This window comes from Tauraco erythrolophus, chromosome 1 (genome assembly GCF_009769465.1).
Source record: "Tauraco erythrolophus isolate bTauEry1 chromosome 1, bTauEry1.pri, whole genome shotgun sequence".
Lineage (NCBI taxonomy): Eukaryota > Metazoa > Chordata > Aves > Musophagiformes > Musophagidae > Tauraco > Tauraco erythrolophus.
Window position 1 is genome coordinate 128,594,182 of NC_141465.1, and position 22,066 is coordinate 128,616,247.

General features: G+C 39.1%; 1 protein-coding gene across 3 annotated transcripts in view; it reads right to left on the reverse strand.

The window, feature by feature from the left end:
* The window catches only part of TMEM135 (transmembrane protein 135), a 193,631-nt gene that overhangs the window by 149,998 nt on the left and 21,567 nt on the right, over positions 1 to 22,066 (reverse strand). For all 3 annotated transcript variants that reach the window (XM_086614349.1, XM_086614331.1, XM_086614338.1), the window contains exon 4: positions 5,150 to 5,183. In XM_086614349.1, coding sequence (XP_086470475.1) covers positions 5,150 to 5,183 — 34 coding nt within the window. The remainder of the gene's footprint in view (positions 1 to 5,149; positions 5,184 to 22,066) is intronic.

A 22,066-nucleotide genomic window follows, 5' to 3' on the forward strand; every position in this document is an offset into this window, starting at 1 on the left:
TTCAAGCTTTAGGAGTAAAACTTACATGCAGCCTTGACATTGACTAGTTGGAATAAACACAGGTATAGCCAAAACGAATCCAGATTTAGTACAACTGAAAAAAAATTAAACTGTGAAACTGCTTGGACCATTTCAAAAGTGCAAGAAGCTTTGTGCTCAGCTGTATTACTTGTGCTCCAACATACACAGAAGGAGAGCATCACTTAATGCCTTGGATCAAGGAGTTCAAGGCCAGGTTGGATGAGGCTTTGGGCAACCTGGTGTAGTGAAGAGTTTCCCTGTCCATGGCAGGGGGGTTGGAACTAGATGATCTTTAAGGTCCCTTCCAACCCAAACCATTCTATGATCAACTTGTTCGGTTCAGTATTTGTTTAATGTGAACAGTATTTTTCAGTAGCTTTAGCTATCTTTTAACTGGACTGAATGGAAAAGTATTTCAGAAATAGCAGACACAGAGAAGGGAAGGAATTGGTGTGTCTGAAAGGAGACACAACGAGGTAAGCAGGATCTCAGGTTCATCAGCAGGCTCTTGAAGGGAACATGGTCACAGCAGCTCTCAGAGGTTTTCCAAAAAAGGTGCCAAGTTGGGATGCACAAAATTTTGCAGGTCTTCCCATACTGCACCTTTCTTACACTCTTGACCATGCCTTCAGTATCTCCCTCCATCATCACCAGTCTTTAATGTATGATCACCGCGCTGCGCTGCATCAGGAAGATGCACCCTTCCTCCCATACCGTGCCTTCGTACTACTGATGAGAAGAATGACTGTAAGTTTCTTTCTTTAAAACAGTATTTCTTCCTCTGTGTTACGAGGACATACGTGCAATACTTCGTAACTGGCAGACCACTGATGACCTAACATCAGCACAGCGACACATAAAACACAGTATCTTCATATTTCTGCGTCGACATTATCCAGATGCAAATGTTGACAACAATTGCTCCAACTCCCATATCCAGGACTTCAATGATACCCTCCCTCTCGGTCTCTCTTTCCAGGCTCCTGCTAAATTTCTCTTCATATTAAACAGCAACAAAATCCATCCTTTCCTTTCCCCACAAACCTATCACTTTCTTTATCATCTGCTTGCTGCCTTAACTAGAATAGACTCTATGTTTTCTCATCTATCTTCCACTCGTTATACCTGTAACACTCCCACAAACCAATTCCCATTACATCAGCCCAGCTCCAGTCCCTTCATATCTCTTGCCACAATAAATTCTCATTTCTTATTTTAAAATTGTACTTCTCTGCTTCCTTTTCTTCCTATCTTTCTTGTCTTATTTTTCAAATTTATACCTTTCCACTCCCTAAAGCTGTCTCTATGCCTGGGCCAGATTCCTACACCTCTTCCATCACACCCAAGAACCAGTTCTGAAAAGCATCACTCTGCCTTCTGCATCCAGCTGCCTTATCTTATGCTTGAGCTTAACATCGTTTAACCCATGACCCTCCAGACTAAATTGTTAGTATTGACATTTCTAATTTCCTAAGTACAACAGCATATATTAGAAGCCACAGTACAAAACAAAGAAAGCCTTGATATAGTGATGCACAGTTTCAATTTCAAACATTGCATGTAAAGAAACTTCCATCTTTTTTCTGGTAAAGGAAAAAAAAAACGCATTTTGTAGTTCAGCATATGCTACAGTAACTGCCTCTCTGATGTAGCATTTCAACGACAACATACCAGTTTTCCTGAATTTCTGTTTCTCAAAAGTTTTGTATCAAATTGGTCCTAGTCCTGATTAGTCTCCTCCTACCTTGCATATTGAAGGCAGCCGTTGTTTGTTTTGTTTTCGACACAAAAAAAAACCCTAATCCAAAGACACGATGTCTTCAACTTAAAATCAACACCTCAACTGTTGAGCTGTTCACAATAAAGTATGTCTTAATTGTTTTGAAACATAAGAGCTATAGGTTTTAATCATGAGCAGTCATTAATATCATCTACTTTTCCAGATAAAAATAACTGAAGAGATTACATTTCACTTTCCACTTTTTGCTGGAATCTTGGAGTTCCTTTTGATCTCAAATTATCCATGAAGGATCATCTTATATGCTCACTACCAATGCATCTCTTACAATCCTAGAAATTTCTTGACTTTAACATGTGCAATCCAAAATAGAACTTGAAAGGCTCCGTGCTTCTGTGTGGTCCACAGCACTGACTACTGCTACTCTGTTCTTGGGTATGACTACTGCTACTCTGTTCTTGGGTATTGCAGAAACATCAGGTCTCAGACTGTTTAAAATTAGTTTAAAATTTCCAAACCCACATGTTCAACAACGTTAGGGCTCAGGCATATTAATTCACTTCTAAAAACTTTGACTGATTTCCAGTGAGAAGCTCAGAAGTTGACTTTAGACTCTGCATATCAAAATTAAAACTACAGATCCGTCACTCCTATACTTATTTCTAGTCTTTATCTAAAAAAAAAAAAAAAAAAAAAAAAAAAAAAAAAAAATCCAAGCCCTGAAGTGCATTGTTGTACAGCTTCAATTTAGCAGAAAGCTAGTCTAAGAAAGTGGTTTTGTTGGATTTTTTCATAGAGCACAAATAGCCTAAACAGTTTATTTTTAATCTATCATTTTATTGTGTAAGCAGCAAGGAAATGCAACTGAGGAGTTCAGGTTCACATAAATCTACAACCACTGACTTTTTTAAAATTAGCCAGGACACTTATTCACGTTTCTAGTAGCTTCAGATTAAAAAACAATAAAAATTTCACCTTTAGCACAAGAGTCCTTAGACTCCCTGCCTTTCATGTTCTCCTGCATTTCACTCCCCGAACTGAGAAAGGGCAGCCATCCATAAAGACTTTAACACACCTTTCCCCTTGTCACCGAGTAAATTCATCTCTGAGGACAAATTGTCACGCACTGTCACTGATTTAAAAGCCCTAATATGGCTATAAAAATTCACTTCAGCAACATTCATGACAATTGCTTATAATAACCAATAAACCTGATTACAGTTACCTCCTGTCTAACTGGGCACAGGCACACATGGATAATCACACAAAAAGCCTCAAATATTATCGCTCAGGCCGCAAGACGTAGTTTAGCAAAACGTGAAACAAAACAAAGGAACACATTTAGTGCAATGAAGATCTTAGGCCCTGCCACGAGTTTTACAGAATGAAAGAAATGCAATGTAATTTCACAATCCGGCTGCCATCACTAATGATTAAAGTCTGCCAGCTTTCAGAACGGGGCATGCTGCCATCTAAAGATGTTAGAAATACACGTTTTCAAGGCTTAGTAAATTTATAAGTGGATCTTATCAAAGCATATAAAGTTCTGAACTAAAGACAAGCAACACAAAGAGGGAAACCTTGGTCGTGATTACACAGCTTGCTAACAAGGTAAGTATGTCACGACCGAGGGCAGTTTATGAAGCAAACCCTGGTAGCCCTGAGCTCACCAAAGACGTGTGACTAAAATAAACCATTATGCTGAAGAGAATGTCCATCGCATAGAATGGCATCCATAAAACGTAACCGCATCAGTTGACTTTTCCCTTGTAACTCCATCCAACACCATCTGAACTGTGCGGCATCGCAGCTGAAGAGCCGTGTAATTACGTGATGATAAGCCTTCTCAGAATTGGGATACTCAGAGGTGCTGCTATTTAAGCACATCTACTTCGCCCTTCTCTGGAAAAGTCCACCCCAAACAAATGATGACACGTCCAACTAACTATCACCATCTTTATAACCCATGTTTCCAGAATGAGGAGTTTCTACACAGTTGCTCCTTTGAATTCAAGGAAAACATGAAACCTCTCAAGGTTAACATATCCTTGTAGGAATTCAACTTTGTTCCCACATGTTATCGAGAATCTGAAAATCTAATAAATTAAATTTCAAGAAAGGGACTTTTCATCTTTTCAAATTAGGAAAAAAACTTTACAAAGAAAAGGAATCCTAAATGATACCGTATGAGCCATCCAAGTCAAGCAGCTATGAAAGTTAAAATGGTACTTGACAATAATAAAATGAACGGTAAGAATGAATTTTTTCTCTTCTGAACTCTGTAAGCTCAGGTCTGTAATAGAGAGGCAGTCTATGAATACAGAGTAACCCAAGAAACAATTTCTGCCTAAAAGAAATTGTTCAACACCACTATTTGAACAAGAAGTCTGTAGTGGGTTTGGCAAATGCATATAGGGAGCTTCCAGGATATTTACCTGCTAGCAAACATATAATGTCACCTCCTTCCAAAAGCCCCCCTCCCAAAATCTTCAGAATTACAAGAGTCACCATCAACGACTTTACAAGGATAAAAGAGAAAGTATCAATTTTAACACTCCAGTCTGTACTGCAATACATTGTCTTTGTCTCCATGAATCTTTTCGTCATCATCGAGAGACTTCCACGCTTGCACAACTCTACTGATACCCCAGCAAACTGTTAGAGTAGTCTGGAACAAAACTCTTGGGTGGTTTTCTTTTTCTGTAGTTTCTGTGACTCTTCACACAACTTGAACTTTATAAAAACCTTTAAAAAAGTTTTTTTTAAAAAAAAAAACTTAAAAAAAAACTTTTAAAAAACTTTTTTATTTGGCATAATACAATTAGTTCTAAAAGAGTATGATCATGTAACACAAATATTAGATATTTAGAAAAAGTCAATGCACAAAGTATCATTTACATAAATTCACTAGTTATGTATTTGAAGGAGATTATAAGGAAGATGACACCAAAAAAGTTAAATCTATACAACCATGTGGTAAAAATGTTTCCATACATACTATTTGGTATTAGTTTGAGAAACGATTAATTACAAAACTAAAGTATATGGTGTTGGATTACTCATCAGCAAAATAATGAACATTAAAAGTACCAGATGACATTCTACTATGGAGGGGATATAGAAAACAACCCATTTTCCTGAGGCTATGATACAAGAAATTCCAAGCATAGCACAATGAAATACATTTCAGCCTCTGCTTTACAGATACTTCCAAAAGACCTATAGTCATAATTTGCTCTTAAGATAGTTTTATTTACCTAGTAACACATAATTCTTAAAGAAAAATTCCAGAACATTAAAAGCAGCAATGAATCTCAGCATGGGTTTTAAACAAGATGCATTCCTAATGGATTTTATATATTTTTATTCTTGAAATAAAGGACTACTTACTTGATTGGCCATGTAAATTGTGAGGAGACCTCTCCTATAAACAGAAACGACAAAATTAGTGAAAGAACTAAACAATTTTTTCACACTGAAGAAAAACACTTCAAGCGTTAAGAATATTTTATTAAAGAGAGCTTAAAAAATAGATTATTGATGGAGGATGAACCATCACCACCCTATAGAAAAATAAGGACAAAACCAAAAATATCACCTTGATGGCACGGTAGCCAAAGTGGTGAGGAATTACATGAACCAAGTTATAAAAAGCAACTTGCAACTGCACAAGTCCTTATGCCTTCACGAAGGGATAAGGCACCTTGAATTACTCAGCACGTTATCACAAAAAAAGCCTACAAACGAGCGGGTAACATAAGCACACAAACTGTGGCCAAAGCCCAAGTTAGACTGTGAATTTATAGAAGGCAGCCGGTGTGTAAGGTTCTGGTTTGTGATCGGTGCCGTGTAATTCAAGGGCACCTCAGCCCTTCTGCTTACAGTATCATGGAAAGTGTTTTCTACTGAGACTGATGATGCAGAAATCTTGGCTCAAACCAGCAGGCCCTGCCTTTTCTCGTTCAGTCACAACGCCAACAGCGTCCTGGCACAGCTGTCATCCTTTTTCTTTTCTAACCTCTACCTAACTTTCTTCCCCCCTCTATTTTCGGATTTGTCCCTATATGTGAGTCCATAGCTCACACTGCTATTTAGATAGGAAAGGTATGAATTTGAGCTCACACTCTCACACTTTTGCTGATGCTACTGCAGCACAAGACCAAAGCTGAACTCTTGACCATGCAGACATGAGCTGCTCCAGTAATAGACTGTATTATATGTCACTGTAGGGTCCAGATGAAAAAAAAAAAAAACCAGTTATTTTCTGTACATCATTTGCAAGTCACCATCAGCCCTGAGAAAGTGGAAAACTTTATCACTGCAGGTCTGCTTCGCCCTCATTCCTTCCTCCTCTCTGCAAAAAGAGACTACGGCCAAAGGTTGGAAAACTCAGTTTCAGTATGTCTTATTGGAACGCTGCTCTTAAGGTCTTGATTTTACTGTCAGCTTTGCAGTATTTGGGATTTTTCTTGTCACCCCCACTGCTGTTACCCACAAAACTTGAAACAACATAGAAGGCACCACATGTTTAACCATTAAAGTTTCTCAACATGGAGCTGAGTTTATAACCTGGTCTCATCTTTGTCTTCACATCACTCAGGATTTTTTTATATTGCTACTATATGAAGGTCATGCTACACATGAAGGTCCAACCCAGGCTTGTATGTTCCATTTTGTCAGGAGACTAAGTTTTCAAGCATTCATAGAGTGCTTACGAGAATGGTGTGTTAACTGAGCATATCTTGCTTTTGCGTCATTTGAAGAAGCAAGCAAAACAAAATCACAGGTAGCAGGAAACAGAGAAATTCCTATTGCATAGTTCCCAGGCTTCAACCATTCAAAAAAAAAAGTTTATTCAGTATTTTCTGACCCCATGTTTAGGTGTTTATAACTTTGCCAAGTTACACAGCCAGATCAAGGTTCTTCAGAGCGGATATCCAAGGTACAGGGATATATTTCACTGAAAAGCTTTAGTGCTTTCACATCACATTGAACTTACAAGCGACAACGACACACCATCCCGAGTTCCACAAGTCGCTCTCTACTCACAGGGAAGATTCAGATTTGGCTTAATGTCAAAACTTTAACCATCAAAATGAGCTTGAGTTCTGGTGTTTGGTTTTTTAAAAACCAGTTATGAATCTGCTTTTTGTATACCTTTCCACCTAGTACCACTCTGTGCCAGGTGTTACAAACAAGACTCTAGCACAGAAACCTAAGAAAAAAAAAAGCCTGAATCTAAAGATTTGGTGAGGATGAGGCACACAAGAAACAAAAAGACAACAGATGGGGAATAGGGTCTGTAAACATTAAAGCAAAGAGACCCCCACAAATTGTAATAAAGCATCAAAATGCTGCATGATGTTTCTGACCAGGCAGGGGTGAAAATTCACCTCATGTAACAGAGGAATTCAACTCTCAAGCTGGTCTGCAAACAGTCACCTGGTCTTTCAGCAGATTAGCTCAGATGATAAAATAATATTGGTGTCCTGACCCTCCTGATTACCAAATTAGCAGCCAATGCAGTTCTGTAAATTTTATTGTAATTTGTTCACGTGGGGAAAAATACTGGGTATTTCATGTTTCTTGGATTTTTAATTTTTTTTACCTTTGTAATAGTACTAAAGGTTTAGGATAAATATGCAAACACTCAGCTGTCTCGAAACACAGCATTAAATTTACCCATGAGAGCTAACCTGGTATAACTCAATACACTTTGATTATTCTGGAAAACATCAGAACTTCAGTAACATCCTGCAGTAACACACTTACCTGCAAGAAGCCACCATCAGCTACTGAGTGACAGATGCAGCTTCAAGAGTACAGCGTGAGCATTCACAAGTGTATTATAAATAGCGTGCACGAAACAGCGCGACTATTGTATGTGCACATCCTTTACTTGGAGAGTTCTCTCCTTCAGTCTCTGTCACACAGGCAGGGATGACACATAGGCAAGGTCTTGTAGCCTCCCGCTGATTTTTTTTTTTTTTTTTTTTTTTTTTTTAAGTACTAAAAGCTAAGAATTTGATCTAATTACGTTTTAGCTTCTCTCGTGGTGCCTTTTGGCTAAGCGTAAAACACGACTCCCCAACCACAAAGACAAAGAAAGGAAAAGGGGCTAAAGAAGAGGAAGGAAAGAAACGAGGAGCTGCAGCGCAGCCGAAGCGAGACGGCTGCGAGAAGTAAGTGGTCGGGAGGAGGGAAAACGTGCAGGCAGCGAACGTGCACAAGGAAGTAACTTGCGGAGCTGCAAACGCAGGAAAAGTTGCTAATGACATCACCTGGAAGTGCCTGCGGCAGCCCGCCTAGCTGCCGCAGCACGAGGCCCCGGCTAACGCCAAGCAGAAAGTTTTCTTCCTCTGAATTAACTCTGTGACTGTTTATTTTTAAAACAGCCCCGGTGCGGGAGGGGACGGGGGACACTCTGGCCCTGTGCAAACGTGATCCAGCAAAGCCCAATCCAACCCTGAACTCGCCTGGTAAAAAGCGGGTGGAAGTTCAGAAAACGTTGCACTACTGTGTGGCAATGGCAGCTGATGGAAAACAGGACAGGAAGATGGAGGGAAGCCAAACGAAAGGGTCACTGGTACAACCCAAGGACTGTGTTAAATCTGCAGCTGGTAAATAAGAGGAGAATATAATTGGGAAATGGTATTACAAGAGCAGGAAATAATTAAACAACAAAAATAATTAGTCGGCCATGTCTAACCACCTGCTTCAGGGAGGTTTAAAGATATTAATAAACAGCTAACATTTCACCCCCAAAGTCCATGTTGATCTCAGGAGCACCAACATCAGCAGGTAGCTGCACCAGTGATGATCCAGCAAGGTCACTACGGGAAAGCCCAAGCAGATGCCCACAAACCCTTCCTGCTCCTTCCTCCTCCACCGTCTCCGTCTCCATGTCATTTTCTTCCAGAGACTACTCTCATCAAGATCTTCATCCTGGCTTCCCACTGCCTCCCTCTCACCTGTTCAACTGATGGTATCTCCCATACCCGGCTCTGTTTCCAATGACATATGCGACCTTTAATTCAGGAAGGAAAAACACAAGCTAGGGGCAAAACTCACGAGCAGCAGACCAAAGCTGAAGAAGCACAAGGATGTAAGTCAGCATCCAAGAGAGCTGCATCTGTAGGACAAGAGATGGGATGGCATGTCCTGGTCCATCCTGCCAGTCTGTTGTGTTAACTTAAAGAACTGAAGAAAAACCGTTCTGAAGAAGTCTTAACGAGACTGGTATCTTTTACCTGAACAGGAGGATTGCATCAAAGCAATCACATTGTTTAATTACTCTTTAATTCAAGTACCAAAGAGCAGTAGTGTTTAGCATACTTTTCATTTTGTCTCTCTTTCCCCCCACCCCAATTCACACTTTCACATGAATTTTCTTGTATGCTTGTTAGAGAACTGAGGAGGCAATGTCTTAGAGTTTAGTTACTCAGCACAGGTCACGTCATCTGTGGCTGAACAATTCCAATCTCACAATTTAAACATTAAAAGTGAAATCGACAACAGACCACAGGCTTCCAGAAGATAATTCTCTTGTTCATTTACACCTTCCTCAAAGAAAAGTTTCACGTCATAAAATTCATTTTTTGGACAACTTGGTAATGTTCAGACCAAATTCTAACAGCAATAGCTCTTAAACTACGGCCTATAAACCTTAACGGAGAACCACATATTTTTGTGATTGCACTGCCCAGAGGAAAGAGTCTAAAATAACTGTTAAAAAAAAAAAAAAAAGCTATAGGATAAAAATAGCAAGGAAGCTGAGCAGTGTACTGGGCTGTATTACCAGAATTGTAGGTAGGAGGTCAAGGGAAACGATTAATCCCCTTTCCTTGGCACTCATGACACACAGAACACTGCGCCTGGGTTTGGTCCCCAGCACAGAACAGGCATTGATCAGCCGGCGAGGAGGACCACGAGCACCACCACGGAGATTTCAACTTGACCTGAGGAAAAAGCGTTTTCTCCATCAAGACAGTCGAGCACTGGAACAGGGACGCAGAGGGGTTGTCGCACCTCTGTCCTCAGAGGTCTGCAAGGCTGACAGGACAAATCCCTAAACAAGCTGCTCTGAACTCAGTGCTGCTCCTGCTCCGAGCGGTGAGCTGCGCTAGCTGACTTCCCACGGCTCATCCGAACAATTCTATCATTCTACAGAAAACAAAGGTGGAAAGCAACTTCAAAATATCATACATCATTCTTTCCACAGATTATAAAATCAGAAGAGGTTACAGTGACAAATAATCTGGCTTCCTAACTAATATAAACCACAATTTTTTCTTTAATGAATTAGCCACTTCCTTAAAAAGACCAAATTTAAGTATTTCCAATGAAGTCATCACACCACTGATAACTAAAGCTATTCATCTTTACAGTTTGCACCCCACGTATAGACAAGAATCTGTGCAGTCACTGAAATCAGTTACATCTTTACCTCCACTGTAACACTACAGAGTCCAACCAGGCCACCCACATGCCATTTCTTAAACAAAAACTGAGCTCCTTCAGTTTTTCCACAATGTTTCCAAAGATTTCAATCATACTCATGGCTCTTTACTGACACAGTCACAGTTTTTCAGAATTCATCCTCAAGGACTTAAAATGAAAATACAGGAAATAAGATTAAAGATTTCCTATTCTTTGTTTAATCAATAGTATTTTAAAGTCAAAGAAATCCCTAAGCACGGCTCTCAGACTTTGAATGTATCTGCCTGTGAGCAAGGTATTTATATTTTCATGTAAGCACTGTAAATTCTGGAAAACTTATTTGATGGAGGCCAAAGTCCAGTTCCCCTTACACATGAGTTAAAAGTCCTATTCATGCCAACAGAAGCAATGACAACTGTCCAAATCTGCACGCCAACATATTGTTTGTGGAACAGTTTCCTAAAGAATGTTTTCCTCCTTAGCTTGACATGTTATAAAATTCAAAGAATAGCTTTACTTCCACAAGTAGCATGAGCTTTTGCTTCATATAATAGCAAATTATACAAAATGCCGATGTTTAAAATACAACCAAGATGTTTTTTTTTTACAAAACTCACTGCCAGTTCTCTCTCTCTATTTATGATTTTCCTTCAATATATTTATGGTTTTCCTTAAACATAGAGTTGTTGCTAAACTAAAAAAAAAAAAAAAAAAGCCACAACAACAACAAAAAAATAACTGTGTCTCAAGGTGGGATGAATCCTTAGAACATGCTTACACTCATGGCAATTTTACCATAAATTAATTATTGCAAGCGCAGCAGCACTCAAAGAAAATTTCAAACAGAAAGCAAACATCTTCTGTTTCTCTGAACGGCCACAGAAGAGACGCAGGCACCTGTCATTTTGAAGGTATTTCTCTCTCAACATTCGTTCCTCCTTTTGAATATTTATTTCTCTTGTACGTTTTGCCTTGCCCTGTTCATCTTCTGTGCCTACAACGCAGCACCCCAGTCCCTGCTGTTTTCTCATCAGGAACTACTTTTGCCAATACAACGTTTAAAGCACTGTTTTCTCTATTGCCTTGTTTTGGTTAAGCCACAAACCCTTCCGAGCAGATATCCTGAAATCCAAACATGCACTGCCATCAATTAAACATATAACAACTATTATAAGTGCATTTTGTTACCAGTCTTGTGTTCTTTATGATCACGTTTTTTTTCTCTTGCTCAAAACTGAAGGGGAAATAAGTGACCAAGTCAGAACTAACAGGAAACAACTGCGGCGAGATGAATGCCACCATGCACAAAATCCACATGGATGGACTCAACAGGCACCTCTCTTGGCGTGAGCTGTAACGGTGCCAGGGCGAGGTGCCCCCAGTCCCCGGCCCCTGCTACGGCTCCTGCGGCCCCGCGTGCAGCTGCGGTTAGTGGCAGAGATGGCTACAAGGAGCCTGAAGACGGATAAAGCAGCACGTTAAAAATCTTCACGCGCACAATTAAGAGAACGTGTTCTCTGATTAAACAGCCTCACTGACGGGCTCTGTTTCTCCACGGTAAATTTAAACAGTTGGGGGGCAAAAACCCACAAAAAAAAAAAAATCCAACTCCACCTAAGAAAAGAATTTAGTTTCACTATAAAGCTTTTTAACTTCATCTTTAGTCCAAAATGTCGTGTTCCTATTCGGTTTTCCAAAAATTCTTAATGTTGTCAAACCAACAAGCCTGACCTGAGAATAAATAGGTACTAGAAGGAAACAAGTCTAACTCACCTGTTCTTATGACCTACACGACAAGATCTGAACTACATGTGACTTTAACATAGTGAATTTAGGAAAAAACACATTTTTATGTTTCCTACAAATTCAAGTTTGAATTTTATACGCATATCCCTGCTTATGGCAACTGCTGCATATTCTGACAGCTACAACCTTATTTTAACCAATAATCCTATTTTGGATTCTCTATAAATCTAAGAAATCACAAATAAAACTACTTTCAAAGGAATCAGTAGATTCAAATGTATATATGGGGTGGAATGTAAAAAAAAAAAAAGGTAAAGAGCACATAACTTACTCTGTACTGACTTATTATAGTAAAATTTGAGAACGTTTGTCCTTTTTTTTTAAAAAAAAAAAGAAAGAAAAAGAAAGAAACAAAGAGTTAACTCTGGCTTTAATTTCTGAACATAAACTAAGAAGCTAACATAATAGTTTGTAATGGCTCCCCAGACAGGATTTGTGGTCTGCAAAAACAGGAAGAATTCTTCCCCCCAGCTTCCCTCCCCCACACACACTGTAAAACACACTTTATAACCTGCAGAATTAAATCAAAACACACAAATCACAGGTTTCCCCCAAAAAGAAAAAGGTCAAAATGAAAAGGAGGGTTTTTCTCTGCTCTACAGCAGCTTGACACCACAAACTAACCAACTATAGATGTGGAGTTGCGATTGCATCCCTGTAATAACACAAGTACTAGAGATTATGTTTAGGGTATCGTTAATCTCTCACACCCACCAATTTCCTACTGACAGCTGGAGGCCAGCAGCGAAATCCTGGTGCAAAAGTTCACTTAAAATCAGCAGGAACAGATAAGCTTTCAAAATAATGCTGAAAATTATGAAAACAGACCTAAGCAATAAGTTTTCGAAAAAGAAGATTATTACTTTCTGATCTTAGCAAACACTAGTAGCAAATCTTTCACACAAAGACAATATTCAGGCACGTAACTTCATGTCAAAAATATATAGTTTATGGACCCACGAGCCATTGATTTTTTTAAAGAAATTTTCTATTTCAAAATTTTGGGTTGTTTAAAGTAAGAAATGGGCATTTTACAGTTCGGGGAAATTGAAGTTTCTCAAAACTGCAAATCAGTAATACCTGGTTTAAGCACATCACATGTTAGTAAATGGTTTGTTACAAATACTCAGAATTTGTTTTTCTTAAAAGGAAAGAAAATAAACTCAACATGTTCTATGATTTGAACACATGCCAAAGAAAGGGTATGAGAAAACTGGAAAGGGAGAGAAGCCAAAAAGAAAATATATCTACAGTAAAACATTCCAGTTAAATTAGTACCAATCATTCTTACAGAGCTTTCAGCTAGAGCAACACAAGATAACATCTATCATTTAATTGTTTAAATGTTTTATACCCTTTTTTATACAGTTTTTCTTTCAACATTCCCTCCCTCTTCCTCCTCTCCCAGTTTCTCTATGGTATCTACAGAGCCAAAACAAAGGCTGACCTACAGAGGGGAAAAAACCTCTTAATTAAAGTGTGATTTAACCTCACAAGATTCCATGAAGAGATAAAAATCAGATTCCAAAAAGCTTATTAGTTTCATAAAAGGACTGACTAGTAGATAACAGAAGAATAACAAATTAATCAAACTTCAGGAAAAGAAATGAAGGATTTCCAGCGATTTTTGAAATTATTAATATTCTTGGTGTAGAAGGTCTATCTAGTGTTAAGACAGGTCCCAAATAACAATTTCTTTGCACTGTTGATAGTTACACAGAATTGTTTCTAATCAGCTCAGTCAATCAAAAAGAAAACACTCAGTTCTTTTCCGGGCACCTTCTCAGCCAGGATACAGCATGTGCTGCTTGGCCGCTCTGTCTGGAAGGTATGTGCGTAGGGCACAAAAGCAAATCCTCTCTTTTTGAGGAAAACTGCTTCGGGGATCCTCAGCTGCAGCGAGCCATTGCTTCTACGTATTTTGCCAGCAATCACTACTGTTTCATAGCAAGAAAAGGACATAATGGACAGAACTGTTAATAAAAATCAGGAAGAAGAGCAAGACAGGGCACAGAAATTTCAGAGCTGCAGAGATATGCTACTTCACTGGCCTTGGACATATACTCATATTTTGGGAGTGAGAAGAACAGAAAGGAGACAAAAAATTCCCATATAAGGCTACTACTCGAGCAGAAGGTTGGGGTTGTCCCAGCGCCAGCAGAAATTCATCCAGTATTTGACCTGTTCTCCACCTCCACCCTCCAGACTTCCTCAGGTTAAGAGCCATTCATCCATAGTTTATCTGCACCTCCCAAGCCCACAGCAGCTTGGTGCGAAGCAGCTCCAGAGGCTTCCGAAGAAGCCCCTTGAAATAGCTGCCTTTCTCTCCCCAAGTCATAGTCCGTGCCCAGTTTGAGATGGTCCATTCCAAAGTACAAGTTTTTTGATAAACTGCTCAAATCATTTTTTTCATCTATTTCAAAAGACTGAAGCAGCCTAATGCTCTTTTTCTAGTCTGTCAAACTAGCACCTGTTGTTTTGTTTGCATGTTTGGAGTTAATTTTCTCTTTAGACTCATCATGTTTTAACGATTACATTCCTGATTGGATTACACTGAAGCAATATTTAAAAAAAAGCTAATGTGACAAATCCAACAGAACACCACTGCAGTTTCTCACATGGTGCAACTACCTTCTAAACGTCCTGATATTCAGAAAGAGTTGACCAGCTATTCCAACAGAAGCGGGGTATGGAGTTAGACTTGCCAACACACAGTGCCATTTGCACTTTCCTCCCCTTGAGGACCCCAATGACAGCATATTAAGTCGTATTAAAGACAGGCTTCAAATCCAGTTAGGAATTATGAATTAATAAGTCGTGCAGAAGACCTATTAATGCTGTTAAGAGCGTGCCTAGGTACATAAGGGTCTGGAACACAAAGGATCCCAAGTAACAGCATTGTCAGAAGCCACTGTAAACTTTCTCTAGAAAGGTAGGGAAGTCATACTGAAAGTTTGCCTGAGAGTCATTTCAACACATCTCTATCGACTCAGAAGTCAATTACTTGCAGGACATCAGTATTTGATGACAAACTGTGCCAGATACTACAGACAGACGTTAATGTGACATTTCACCTACCAAAGACAAAAAGAAGCTATTGCCAAGTCCAGTTTGAACCTATTATTTCGAACTTTAAGCTCAAAGATTCAAAACGCCAACGGTCAAGGTCAGAACATTTTTGCCAGTTCCTCAGTCCACTGCTCACAAGGAATGAATAACGGACACTGAAGAGGAGGTTAAAAGGAAAAATTTATCATTGTTGAAGAAAGATGGGGCACATACAAATTCCTTCAAGTAGACACAATGATGTCGTACTACCAGACAGTCCACATTGTTTCAGTCTTTCACTAACATTGGAGCAGTCTAGATTGCGATGACAGGCACTGGCCCAAACTCATGAGATCTGTTTTCTGCCTGCCTTTAATGCCATGGGCTCTGTTGTTGCTGCTTTTCAGACAGATCATCTTTAGGAGAAGATTTTAACAGCATATCAAAAAGCTTCAATCTGGAGTGGAGGTCAGCTGATTACAAGAAACACTATGTAATCCATAGGATTTAGTAAAGGAAATAAAAACGTGTTATTTTCTGTGCTGGGATGTGGAAGGGAGAGGGCAGGAAGGGGAAGCAAGATGTTTAACCGCAGCACGCTGCTGTAATCTTCACCACAGAAAACCCTTGCATGGCTAAATATAGGAAATCATTACTATTCTAGGTTTCCACCTCCACACTTCTCCTGCTGCTAACAACGGCATTAATCCCTTGGGAGCAACGAGGCTACAGGAAAGAGTTACTTCATTTACAGAGGGTTTGTTTATAGGTGTGGCTCACACAGAACCAAAGATTTAAGCTCCTCTCACCTGTACTATCCAAAACCAATATCCTGTGAGCAGACCTGAGGAACAGACCACACAGAAGTTCTCTACAAGACTTACAGCCATTGTACCAGAGACATGGTAGGCATGGATGTTATCTCGCCAGGTAGACGTCAAGTTTTCATTGCCACATCAGCCAGCATTACAGCCAGCTCACCTGGGCAGCATCTGAAGTTTATTCCATACTAGCGGAATATTTATTATTCCCCCTCTGGGAGCTGCATGTTACACACAAGCACTCAGACGCTGAAGATATATTAAGTGCTTGCTTAAGCCAAGGAAGTCCAAATGAGTGTCTCCTGCATGCTAGTGCTGAGCAGACAGAACAGTAATTAATCCACTGGTAGTGCCATTCGAACCCAAGGCAGACTTGCAGAATAGTCCAATGTTCGGCAGCAGTCTGAATTTTAATGTTTTATCTGTAGGCGTTTCAACAGGACTGCAAGTTTTCCAGGGTTTTTTTGTGGGGTTTTAGGGGTTAATGATGAAAAGCAGAACACAATATTATACTAATATTCAGATGACTAAATCATTTTTATTAAGTTTTCAGCCTACAAAGTGAACATTTTAAAAACAGATTTGCCAAAAGTGCTCCTTAGAATAATAAAAAAAAAAAAGAAACTTTAACTATAATCGAGTCTCAATTACTCCTGGAGCAGCGCTGGAAGAGTTAGCCACACAGAGTCACCGGAGATCTGTCAGAGCTTGTGGCTTGACCTCAGCACTGCCCTTTGTCCACCCAGGCTGGCTCCACGTGAACGGACAGAGGCAGTCCAGAGCTTAACGGGTACTGTCTGTGATGTCTTGACATTATTACTCATAAAGTAACCTCACGGCTGGTGTTGTGCCTAAGCTGGTAAAACCTCCCGAAACTCAGGGAACTGGAGACCACTGTGCAAATGCAATCAAATCATCCTGCACGATCCAGCTCAGCCCTGGCTGTAACAACACTAAGAGAAAATAAACTCAGCCTGTACAGACCCACCCAGATGTCTGCAACACATTCTCCAGCATCTCCAAAATCACAGGGATGTATTTTACATGGGATCTCCCAGTATTCTTACTCTGTCTGCCCGTGTCATCCCAGAAAATGGATTGTTGACTATAAAGCTGTAGCTGCTTGCCTGCTCTTCCATCTTGAGCAAGGCTTTAAGCACAAAAAAGCAAGCTGGACCAAATTTTCCAACACTTGAATGCTGCAGGCTGAAAATTCCTGATACTTGGTTGATGAACACTTCTGCAGACATGGTTACAGTTTTTCAGAAGCCTGATTAGTTTATAACCTGGGCTGATGGACTACATGGGACTGGAATCACTGATCCCCAAGGATCCTTCTTGCTCTTGTTTTGATCACCCACTCCCACCCTGGTGATTTCAAGGTTTCCGTAAAATACAACATCAAACTGAATAACCATTAAAAATTTTGAAAAAGTAAATTGTCACCTCAAGTCCAAATACACTATACTATGATACAGAAATATACACCAACAAGTTTGTATTTGAATGGACAAACTTACAAAAACCACTATTTATTTACAGTGCATACTTTTTACCAGTACTATGCTGCCATATTCTTCCTTTGTAACTAAATATTAGTATTTAGACTAACAGCATTTATGGCAAGCAAATAACCCTAACAGCAAATGAATGTTTCACCAGAAGAACAAACATATAACCTAAAAACCTTACACTGTTCTTAAACAAATGTTTCTGCTACTTTTCTAAGCAATACATAGTACTGCTTCTGTTTCCAAGAACACTAAATATATGTAAATATATAGATGTCCTCTATAACGCGCACTGTTGCACTACATCACTTTCTAAACTTTAAACATTTTTCTGAGAGTCCAGTATACTGAACTTTTTTGATGAAAAACACCAAAAGTTTTCATTTAAAAACATGCTGCCAATAGTTGCCCAGAGCAAGACTTTACAATCAAATTATAAAAGCCCTAAATCCCAGGTTTTATAATACCCTCAGTGACACAGCCTTAACTGTAGCAACGAGACAGGCGCCGCTATAATGTTAACAGCCAGTATGTAAACATTAATGCAGCCCAAGGGGGGAGCAGGGGGCAATCCCAGAACGGTCCCTCCAGAACTGCCACGGAGATTGTAGGTGGCAGCAGTTAAACTTCCTTTGGCTTAATTACTTACAAAGGGCAGAAATGGAGAGGAAAAAAAGGTAGCCAGGCAGTAAGAAAATTAATTTCATTAAAACTGTAATTGTGCCCTTTCTTAAAGCTTTATTTATAGTTCTTGAAATTCACTAATATGCTATTTTTTGAACAAGAGTCCAACAAACTGAAGTTTCCAATTAGCTATTAGCAAAGCACAACTTACAGGGTTTTGAAGAATTAGCAGGTTTACGAACCACTTGGGAGAACATCACTCTTCTCCTTGAGCGTAATGGAAGAAGTCTTGCACACAGGCTCTTCACTGAGCTATCAGGCTTCTTTGTCTTGGAAACCAGCAAGGTACAACTGATCTAATCGGATTCCCAGTAATCGGCTGGCTTCAGGCAAACCTCAAATCACATTTCAACAGCTTCATTCACAACAATTTTAACAAATATATTCAGTTACTTCCTTGCCTTCTAACAGTCTTGGTGCTTCTAGAACAAGAATACTGTGTCTTTCAGTCTAAGCCACACACCTCTGCCTCCACTATATCCTCAGGTCTTGTCAATGGCATTTCATAGGTGTTGAAAAAAACAACAGGAGACTGTAATTTTGAGTTACAAACAGAAGCCATAAGATATAAGCAAAATATTCATTTTTCAAAATGACAAACAAATAAAACCACTTCTTATCAACAGTTTGAAACACCACCGATAGGAGTGAGCAAGAAGTACACTGGTAAAACAGCTCCATAACAAAGGTTAGGAAAACATATTTATTTTATTAAAGAAGCTTAACAAAATTAATGTAATCCAGTCATATCCTTATCTTTGAGGAGACATTAACACAACTTTTAACATCTAACACTACATCACTAAATTCTGCGACAAAAGAATTGCATGTTTTCCTTTAGTAGATGTAAAAAAGGTGACACTGTAAAGAAAATTATATTCTTTTAAATACATGCACTTGTATGTATGTGCACTTGTTAGAATTGTAATACAACCATAGTTATTATGACAATATATACATAAGGAGTAATTAAAATGTCACAGCCAAATAGTCAAAAGGATTTAGAAAAACGTGCATTCTAATGAATTGTGTACATTTCTCCAGGAAAAGGGAGTGCTTTCCCTGTTTGCAAGAACATTTTCTTTGCATGAGAAAACACATAATAACCAGTAACGCCTACAATATTTTTTTGTTTCGTTTCTCATTTTTCAACATCCCTGCCAGAGCCATAAATGCAGAGAAACGTATAACGAGGCAGGATTAACACTAAGAACAACTAAAAAAGATCTGTACTGTATGAAATAACGTACAGTCAAGATCAGCTGACATTTAACTCTGTGCCCTCTTCGCACTTCTCAGAGCACCAAGCATATACCAGCTATGCAGCTAACAGCTGTCAAACTGTCATTTGCAAATTCTCCGTTGGCCAGTAAGGACGCTCCCTCCTAATCCTAACAGGGAACCCAAACTGCTCGAGAGTATCAGAAAAAGGCAAAAATTCCGAGTTACTCCTACAGGAGTAAGGAACTAAAGGCATAGAATAGGAATCTGCATGTTACTAACACATAACCTCCATGTTTATGTACCCACATTCAATTATTATCTAAGAAATTGTTCTCATCAAAACATTATTTAATCAGAATAACGTGACTAGTTATCTGTCAGTAAGCTCACAGAACATTTATAGATACATATACAAATAAGTTTACAAGTGTTTTTACTCCTTGGCCCTTTGCGCAGATCTTAATGGACTAATTTTCACAGACAGCACAATCATATTTTATAAGGACCAAACAGAACACACATGGACACACCGACGTGTAATTTATACCTTTATAGAACTGTAGTGGCATAATATAATGCAGATCATTTCCTGAGTGAGTTTGAGGTTTCTATGCAACGTCATCTCCTCTTCTCATGGCCAGCACCATGCAAATTTGCAATTCCATATTACACCGAGACAAACTATAATCATATAGTTCTGTAACACATTAGAAAACATGCTCCTCCTCAGGATTATAATGTGCATAGACAAATTATCTATCTCTTTTTCTCATTCTTCCCTAAAAATCACAAAATGGACAAGGCTGGCACATATGAGCAGCAACACTCTGAAGAAAATATGATTTACAAGCCTGCTGTTCCCGAGTTCAGGACTGACAGCGATGCTGTGCAAGCAAATGCCAGTGAGGTACTTAAAATAGGGTATCCACTTGGGAAGAGATTAAGTGATTAAATTAGATGTCGCTGCCAGTTGCTAGCAGCAATTTAAAGGGCTACAGATATGTTTATGAACTCAAATGAGGACTTTTTCCCACCTCTCCGATTTTTCAATACAATTTGCGGAAAGCTACTCAGGAGATGACTGAAAATGCCACCATGTCTCCATGTCAAACGTCAGTTTCCTAAGAGACTGTGAGTCTATGAAAATTTGATTTTGCCTGTCACAGAAGCTAACAAGCAAACAGACTGTGAAATCAGAAAGTCACATTTCGCTGTCAGCAGCAGCGTTTCACACATCATACATAGTTAGCATCTGAAAACATACTGAACAGCTTTGTATTTTAAAAAAAAACTGAACTTCCAACTACATTTTGATGCCATTTAATAATTTTTTTTCATTAATAACGACCCCACATTTTCCGCTGCGTGGGTTACATTGCAATACCAACACTGCTCTTTCACATTTTATCTGACGCAATATAATACGAACTTCTTAAGCAAAGTACCTTAGGTCACACATTTTGGATTCTGACAGAAAGGAGAATAACCTTCCAGGAATTAAGTATTTCAGCATTATTCACTACATGCATGCTGTACCAATCTACTTTTGCCATTTTCACGCACCTCTATTTCAGCTTTTATTTCTCCCCAATTTCAGATGCTAAATAGGAGCCTGGTAACATGTCAAAGCTTTCATACATTGCCGCTAAGACTTTTAGAAATCCTCCTTTGCCATGAAATTTGTTTGTCTACTCTTTTTGCTACACTTAAGCCCGAGTTTGCAAGTTTTTCAAAGTTGTTCCACTGCTACACTAAAACCTTGTACAGATTTAGGCTCACAAGCAGTTTCAACTCTTGACTCACAAATACTCTGAAAGCTACAAGAAACGCACAGATGGACAACCAGTCTGATTTTTTTCCCCTTTTACATTATTTAGAAGTATGAGATGTCTGGCACACAAAATCCTCACGCTGTAACAGGTCTGTAGGAAAAGTTCAGCTAGTGGTGTCCCTGATCAAAGGGAGAAAACACATTTGCTCTCATGACAAAACGCAACACTGATGCCAACGGCAGACCTGGAGTCCAAGCAACTAGACAAAGTTCTACCAAAATGTAACCCCTTTCTTGGAAAGTAAGTGCAGTGAGTGAAAAATCAGTCAGCTAGAAAGGACTTTAAAAAAAACATAAGTTATTTATTGACTTCATTATGATTATTTTCTCCTTAGTGACACAAAATAACATGGCTTAGAATTGCTCCCACCTTTCCAGACCTTCTTACACCTCCTCAGTCTTCAAAAACAATGCATAATGCATTCTTTTAAAAAGACAGAACTTTGACAATCTTACCTAAAATTTCGCTTGGACTTGGCTTACTCCATAACTGAAGTTTAGGAATGGGGCCTGTCAGTCAGTCAACAACATGATGTACGTGTGTTTGCAGTTATTTTAAAATGACTGCATAAGGAAGTTTCAGATATTTATAGTGGCCAAAAATGTGTTCACATCATCTCTAATACTAAACTCCCCTCATCTTCTTTCAAAGAGCAATCCTTTACATTACCCTTTTGTCACCTTCTCTACTTTGAATAAAACCGACTAACTGTATCACTAAAGCATCTCATTCCATATTCCAGTAATCACACATTATAACTTTCACTATTGATACAAGCTACCAACATGTGTTGAATTTCAAGACATTAAAATCTTACAACCAAGGATTTCACCTGCCTCCTTTCATGGCCACATTACAAATGGCAGTTTTTGGCTCTCCTTGGACTGCTCAGAGCTGTCCTTCCCCACCCATCACACTTTTCATTATGACATTCTCCTTGAT